The sequence below is a fragment of the Pinus tabuliformis genome, chromosome 7 (assembly GCF_031772625.1).
Source record: "Pinus tabuliformis cultivar Carrire ecotype Pingquan chromosome 7, CPIR1, whole genome shotgun sequence".
NCBI lineage: Eukaryota > Viridiplantae > Streptophyta > Pinopsida > Pinales > Pinaceae > Pinus > Pinus tabuliformis.
This window is the reverse complement of record NC_142293.1, coordinates 846,128,248-846,136,855: the sequence shown is the minus strand read 5'-3', so window position 1 is coordinate 846,136,855 and position 8,608 is coordinate 846,128,248. Positions and strand designations below refer to the sequence as shown.

General features: G+C 35.0%; 1 protein-coding gene across 1 annotated transcript in view; it reads right to left on the bottom strand.

Moving 5' to 3' along the window:
* Positions 1-3,369: 3,369 nt before the first annotated feature.
* The window catches only part of PRA1.H (prenylated RAB acceptor 1.H), a 48,075-nt gene continuing 42,836 nt past the window's right edge, over positions 3,370-8,608 (bottom strand). The window contains exons 3-4 of the mRNA XM_089458994.1: positions 4,086-4,157; positions 3,370-3,954 (exon numbers count right to left, since the gene is read on the bottom strand). Of these exons, the coding sequence (XP_089315120.1) occupies positions 3,860-3,954; positions 4,086-4,157 (167 nt within the window). The 3' untranslated portion in view covers positions 3,370-3,859. The remainder of the gene's footprint in view (positions 3,955-4,085; positions 4,158-8,608) is intronic.

Below are 8,608 nucleotides of genomic sequence, written 5' to 3'. Positions count from 1 at the left end.
CCATACGACACTCCAGCCACCTGAGAAGACAGCAGAGCACCCGAGAAAATCAAATTTATCCACTACAACAAGTAATCGCACTCAGACTCCATCAGGCAGTTAAAGCGGTTGGTGGTTAATTATGACCCGAATGGCCGAGTGCCTTTGTAATGAAACTCTATATATACCCAGAAACAAGATGTAATCAGAGTTGATGGTTGTTGTTTTGATGTAAGGTTCAACTTCTGAACATTGTAACTACTTTGATACTTGCAGCGTCTCGTCTTCATTTTCAGTGAATACAAGCTTCTTTTGTTGTTAATTGCTCACTTTCCATTTCTATTCTGTTCTAGGTTATGCCTGATATGCAGTTTTCCTGAACTCTTGATGTTTAGCATTAAAGGAGTTGTCATCCTACCTCTGTGTTTAAATCTTGCATGTATCAGTGAATGTGTTAATCAGGGTTCTTTTCACTTAGTGATAGAGAGTTGTTATCCTATCTGTACACTAGGGAATTAGATTTGTAGACCTCTTTACTGGTTGCAGTCGGCCATCACAAGGTCTTGTGCATCTGCTGGTGTGGTCAATATTCTCCATATTCACCCAATCTCTGAATTGTGAGTAATTGTTGGTCTAAAGCCTTGTAATCTGGGGGTTTTCACGCATGTCTGGAGTTAAGCGTAGTAGAAGTGGTTATCTGACTTGAAAAAGCATCATCTCTTCCATTCATCCATTTCCAACATTAAGTTGAGTTTGTAATGTTCTCGAGCATCTCCGAGCTACAACCTAGGAGAGTTTCTTAGGGTGATAACAAGGCCAATGGATTGATTGCACAGTTATGAGTGAGGAATTTCCCAATTAAATATGGGCTAATTCTCTGAGGAATTGCGTAAGGAAGTAGGGGCTTGATAGGCAACATATTTGGCTAAGTGTTGGCTTGAGCTAGTTTGTGAAGCAAATAGTGAGATTGTACTTGTGCAAGAATTGTTCGAGGTTGAACAAACATTGTATTTTCTTCTCAGATCTTCTAGTTAATGCAATATAGATATTCGAAGTTTTGAGCGGTTGCTTTCCCTGGAGAACTATCGTTATGTGCAATTGAAATTCTTCCTTTTCTACTTTGTGTTTTCATCGATCAATTTTGGTTTTCACTGATGAGTAGAGTAGATTATTGTCTTATGTTTTAGCATATCACATAAGTTGTTGAATCTACAAGTAAAAAACTACATATTAAGCATATTATTACATTCACACAAATCACAAAATATTAAAAGAATATCATGCATATTGAGATACAAAGTAGCATTAAATTCACTACATAAGAAAACAAATGAAACAAATTCACCTTGATAAACATAAATAAAATCTTATAGTTTTTTCTAAGAAAATATTTTACAAAGTACCACCTCTTCCCCCAAATCTTTGAATGTAAGACCACACACAACTTGTAACCTTGTGGGACTCAATCCTGCAATCAATCTTGGGAATTACTCTTTGACCATCAAGTTGTTCACTCAATGATCTAATCCACTTGGACCAAATAAGATCATGTATGTGTGTGTGCGAAAGAGAGAGAGATTACACTTTGATCATTAGGTTAATTAGGTTGTTCACTGAATGCTCTAACCACTTAAACAATATAAAATCATATATGTTAATATTCTTTTGGATTAGACTACATAAAATCATATATTGTCAATATTCTTTTATTTGTTAAAAAACAAAATAATTTATCACTTGAATTTTATGATCTCCCAACCTTAATTATATTCAAATTTTCTAAATTTTATAGTTATAGATATCATGATTGATGTTATTTGGAATTCCAAACAAAAATACAATTATTTTATTTTATTTATTAAAAAATATTTATGCCACTATAAATTAAGTTATATATAATTGTTCTAATACGGAAATATAGGTGAGGTGACATGATTGATGTTATTTGGAATTCCAAACTTTTATTTATTAAAAATTATTCATGTCAATATAAATTAAGTTATATATAATTGTTTTAATATAGAAATATAGGTGAGGGGAGTAATGTTATTTGTAAATTCAATATTAAAATATATGTTTTATTATGCATTTGAGAAAAGGGGTATCAAATTAGAGAAGTCCTTTGTTCTCATCAAGTTTTCTTTTGTATTCAATTTTTTTTGTGGTCAAATTTATTACCATTTAATGCAACAGATATTCATTGAGTTTTGTTCTTTTTAATTTTAATTTTAATTTTAAAAGAAACTTAATAGGATTATATTAAATAATTTCATGATTTGTTAATTTAATTGATGGAACCATCTACCAAAGGTATGTTGATAATAAGAAGAGTATAGGTTATAAATGCAGCGCAATTAGCAATTGGCAATCACTGTGCTATGAAGTATTGTGTAAACAAAGAGATCCAAGGTTCAAATCTCTCGGAATAGCCCGGTCTACAAATAGGACACGTCATAGGCCCAAAGGTATAGTGGTGGTGGCTGAAATCAACCTCGTCACACAAATATGACACTGGCCCAGTTGTCAATTCCTTTAATTAAAAAAAATAATAATAATAAAATTAATTAAATGTTAACAAAAAAACATTCATCTATATAACCAAAAAAATAATAATAACATATATAATATATATAATGGAACCAAAAGAAAATTAGTAAATTATGTATATAACAAAAGAAAGATCCCCACTATTTTCTATGAAAAAATATTAATCTCTAAATATGTATCTGAGTAGGTAAATCATCAGAATACTGTTATAGTAAATAATGGTAGAATATCTTTATTTAGTATGTTTTAAATTATAAGTTTATAAGGCCAGCAGGTTTTTATGTGGTGTATACAGTCAGCTGTTTTCTGATGTCATTTTTGAAAGTCAATACAGTCCCTTGAAACTACAGTTTTGATGCTGTATAGATGAACCCTAGGGATATTATGATTTTCTGAAGATATTTTGAGATGATACATGTTTTTCGGATTTGATGATATAGGTTGCCGCAGGTTTAGCCGTGTTGAGAAGCAATGGTTTCAAGACAATATTTCAATATTACAATCACAATAAAATATTCTTTACATTTTTCCCACTATTCTCGCTTTTTTCTATTAGCGTGAAAATTGGTCTTAACCCATCGGATCTTCTTGAATAACTTTCAGGCCATTCACAACATGCTTTCTCCCAGGGAGGAATATAGAATGGTGTCCATTGTTAAAAAAATAGAGGCAAAACCCGGCAAAACCCAAATAAGTAGAACAAATTTGGGTGTCCTAACCCATATAACATGAAAACCTCCCGAGGCCCCATTGATCATTATTTTTATAGAACCAAATAACTTATAACAATATCCATTAGAACCATCCAAACAATATTTATCATCCATTATTATAGGCGCAATATAGCATAAACTCAGTTTAACCAACTTTTTCTAGGCGGCCTACATTTGTGGCCTTGGTTATTATTATGGATGCAACGTAGCATAAAATAATTTCAACCAGTTTTTTCTAGGAGGCTTACATTTGTGGCCTAGTTTCACGTTAATGTGGAGAGCTCTGAGAGTGGAGTGAGGTTCAATTTACACAAATTTTTCAATTGCTTCTGATCCAAGCCAAAGGCATTCCAGCCATTGCTGGATTAAAGTCACCATCAAAAAAAACCAGTATAGAATGTTCTCCTACCATGCCAATCCTATTGATGTAAACTGAAAATGCGTAATAATTCTGTATCGGCTTAACTTTCGCTTCTTTAGTGTGGAATGTGCTCGAAACGCATGGACTCTTCTCAACACTCTTACTACTTCAGTCACCATTCATATATTCTCAACTTCTAACAGAATAACAAAATAAGCTAAGAGGCCAAATATCTTTTATAAAATAAAACCAGACATCCTTATTTCCTCCTCAGCTGCAACTTATGATGCTTTTCTTTGTGCACAGGTTTCTTTGGGTTGTTTATCTTTCTCAATGAGCTGTGGACGATCAAAACTGAAGGGAAAAAAAAGAAATGTGAGGCGTTGCATTTATTTCCAACAAAAAAAGCCCTCTTGAAATACTTTCAAATTCACAGCTATGCCATTAATTCGATAATCAACTTCAACAAAATGAAGAGTCTTTACCTGTAAAACTAAAGATTCCCGCCCAGCAAAGAGCTAGTGCTACTTTACAATAGAACATTATGATTGCCGTCACTGTAGAGACAAAATTCAGTTAAATTCGTAAGCATGACAGAATACATGTATCAGTACATCAACATTTTCTTTACCAGTAGTAGTGATTCAAACTTGACCAAGAAACTCATTATCTTTAAGAAATTATTATTTTCCTTTGAATTATGTATTATTTAGGTTATCAAATTATAGCATGCAGCACACATTTGCTCCTTGAAACCCAATACACAGCATAGTTTTGCATGTTGGAAGATTGTCTAAGACTGACAATCATGGATTTGGCATGTAAAATTATGATAGAACGTTATGATTACCGGGACTGTACAGACAAAATTCAGTTAAATTTATATGCATGACAGAATACATGCATCAGTACATCAACATTTGCTTTACCAACTTGACCAAGAAACTCATTATCTTTAAAAACTGATAATTTCCTTTAAATTATGAATTATTTAAGTTATTAAATTATAGCATGCAGGATACTTCTGCGCCTTGAAACCCAATACATGGCATATTTTTGCATGTTGGAAGGCTGATAATCACAGATTTGGTATGCAAAATTTCAATATGAGTGTAACTGGCACAAACTGCAAGGATCTAATGATAGAAATTTACAGCCTTGCTATTGTGTAATAAAATCGTGGCATTGACTTGAAACGCACAATCAGAGAACACATTTCCTTTAAGCTGCCATTGCCATATGTCTCATACAGTGCAGCATGGTCCCTTTGTGAAATATTTGGCTAGACTATTTAATAATTATAATAAAGGTAAATATTCTAACCAGCCGCAAGTTTGAGAATCTGTTTTAAAATAAATGTCTGTTAGAGGAGAATATATGCCAAATAAAAGATACGATGTCTACTCCGCCTCTTGAATACTGATTAAAATAGGTGCTTGACACTGAGATTCTTAATTTTACTGAATTGTGAAAAGCAGGAAGAAAAAAGTTCATTGGTTTGAAACTTTGACATCAAGAACAAAAGAAGTAGTTTATCATTGGAAGTGGGGGTTTAATAGTTTACTATCTCTATCTTATTCTTAATCCACCTGGCTTATCATCCTTTTATGTATGGACACTGGTTATCAAAGTATACATCAACAGTAGAATCCATATTCATTTGGGAATGGAAGATATAATTGCATGCAAGTTAAATGTTCATTATTAGTGGAAGCTAATCTCAGAGCTGCAAAAAAGCAAAAGCAACAACCAATAGGACAGGCATACAGAACAATCAGACACACTGATGTTGCACCTCAAAAACAGAGTGACCAAACAAAGTGTGTTACATTAAAAGCAGTCTGTTCACCAGTAGTGGAAAATAGTTAGCTTTGATCAATAACAGGATTGCACATAAGCATGTGAGCTAAAATTTCGAAAGCTAGCACTTTTAGGAAAAAAAATTCACTGCCAAGCACCAAACTTGCTGAAACTAGTTCAATGCATCTAGACTAGGATACCGGGAGGATCCTTCTAGACCATGTTCCTCGACCAAAAGAGTGCTCCAACCAGGAGTATTTAGGGAGTGCTCTTGGGAGAATGCTCCCTCAAATGTTCTTTTGAGCGAGAGCATATAGGAAGCACCCTTGGGAACACACTCCCTAAAATGTTCTAAGGGGAGCATTTTAGGGAGGATGCTCCCGAGGGAGCTTGGCACACTCCCAGCCCCTATCCAGAGTGATGTGCTCACCCCACATACTCCCATACAAGAACCGCATTCCCTGTATGCTCCCTCAGCCACCCTAACACTTCCATGGAGAGGATGATATTTTTTTAGTTTTATATTAAAAGTGGGGCGTATGGTGTTGGAGAATCTAATTCCAACCACCTGTTAGGTATCAAAACTGTCCCTCCAAGTGTCCCAATTCAGTTTGAGTTAGTTGAGTTTAAGTCAAGTTTAACTCCAGTGATTTATTACTGATGTTTTCAATGTAATCTTATTGAAGTGATTTATAATAGTGAGAAGAGCATGTCCTCTGCTCCACATTTTGTTCTCTTCAATTTTTGTCATGGTATCAGAGCTCAGCCTGTGTAAGACTCCTTGAGAGCAAAAGAGAGAGATGAGTTTGCATAAGACTCCGTGAGAGAGCAGCAAAGTGAGTGAAGAGAAAGCGTAAGCCTCTTTGAGAGAGCAGCAGAAGATTGAAGAAGCCTGCGAAGAAGCAGCAAGAGAACCAAGAAGCCAGCTACGGCAAGGCGAAGGGGAAACTGATTGAAGAAAATTCAATTCGAAGTCCGAATTTTTTTTTCAGAAATTTTTGGCGTATTAACGCACCCTACATCATTGAAGAGAGCGTACTAATGCAGCGCAGAAATTCGTAGAATGCGTTAGCGTTACTAACGCTCAACACCACAGCAAGAAAACGCGTTAGTTTCAAAAAACTTACAGCGTTTTCTCTCACACGCGGCCACAGAGACTCGGAAAGGGCGTTAGCCAAATTCTGTTGCAGCAAATTGAGGTCAAGCGAAATGCACACGTTTTTGGTTTCCAACGAAATGTGGCTTGATATTCCAACGCTAATGGTAAAAGGTTTGTCTTATATAAAATGCCCATGTGATGTTTTAATGAAAAGTGCATTGTATTTGGGATAAAATGCCCATGTGAGATAAAAAAATTGGGATATACGCAAAACTTTTTTTTTAACAAAACAAAGATCGTTTTTATACCAAAAAAAAAAAAAAGAGAAGCATTCACATTTGTTTTAAAAGGGACCATTTGTTTTGTTTGAGGAAAGGGGCTTATATAATAAATATGGTGGTATTGCTAAAGGGCCATGGAATCTTTTAAGAAAAGATGTTTTGAAGTTTATTTAAAAAAAGCATTGTTCCAATTAGTTTTGGGCACTGTAAATTTTTGTGAAAATTTGTAGACTTATTTGTTTGTGGAAGCCAAGAAGCATTTTTATTGCAATTAGATGCAATGTCTATAGTTTGTTTTTCTTGTTGAGTTGTAGTCAGTGAACACTCAACAAATGGGAAAAGCCAAGAGGCTGAGAAAGTCAAAGCGACTACATGAGATGTTTGAGATCTTTTTAGATCTGGAAGTGAAAAGGCAAAAGGATGCCTTTGCATTGAAATGCATAAAAGAATCTGTCGATGACAGCATTCTTCCCCTGATTTCAAAAGCCAAAACAGCAAAAGAGGCTTGGGATACTCTTGAGAGATGTTTTAGTGCAAGAGAGAGCATTGAAGTTGAAGATTAAGGTGAATCTACATCAATAGATCTACATCGAGATGAAAGGATTGTTGAATCCCACTATGCTCAGTCACACGTGGATGATGTTTGTGAAGAAGTCGGAGAAGCAAGAGAGAAGGAGCACATAGATGCTCACGAACCCCACTATGCACAGCCACAAGTGGACAAAAATTAGGTGATTCCAGCAACAAAGCTTGCTGATGACAATATGATGCTTCCAGCAATGGAGCTCGCTGATGAAGATATGTCGATTCCAGCAACAGAGCTTGTTGATGAGAATATGATGATTCCAGCAACAAAGCTTGCTAATGAAGATTTGGTTAATCCGGCAACAGAGCTTGCCGATGACAATGAAACTGCCATTGGAGCAGTCGATACTATGGTGAATCCAGCAAAGAATATTGTTGATGTAAAATTTAATGAAGAATTGTTGGCTAATGATAAATGGTTGCAGGTGATGCAGCAAAAACATCATATTGACGTGATGCTATTTGGTGAGACAGTGGAAGACAACCTGTTTGCAGCAACACGGGTTAGTAAAGAAGTCAAAGAGACAGAAACAGAAACAGAGGAAGAGGCAAAGAAGGAAGCTCAAAAAGAGAAAACAGAGACAGATACAAAGTTGGAAATACAACAGGAAAAAGCTCTCATTGCAGAGCAGAAGGAACAGAACCAATGTGGTTCTCCAAATATTTTTAATTCTAACGGGTTAGTAAAGAAGTCAAAGAGACAGAAACAGAAACAGAGGAAGAGGCAAAGAAGGAAGCCCAAAAAGAGAAAACAGAGACAGATACAAAGTTGGAAATACAACAGGAAAAAGCTCTCATTGCAGAGCAGAAGGAACAGAACCAATGTGGTTCTCCAAATATTTTTAATTCTAATGTTGATTTTCAGTGTGTAGGTAAACAAAACAATTATGAAGAACAGTTAAATTTTCTTGAAACATGGCTTGCAACACCATGTCTAGATGAAGTCTGCATAGAAGCTGCAGAAATGAATGTTGAAGACAACATCAATGACGATCAAATCAATGAAATTTTCAGGCATTGGAGTCCTGAAGAAATATTATTTTATTATAATCTTATGTTGCAGCAAATTGATGATGAAAAGAGCATTACCGAAGATAATATGTGGCAGCAGCCCACATACAAGTCATTTTTTGAAGAAATCCAAGATATGCTTAGACAGCCTAGAAAAATGGAAGACCTGCACCAACAAATGAAGAAACTGAGGTTTGAAGGATACAACAAAGAGAAAAAGTTGAAACAATTT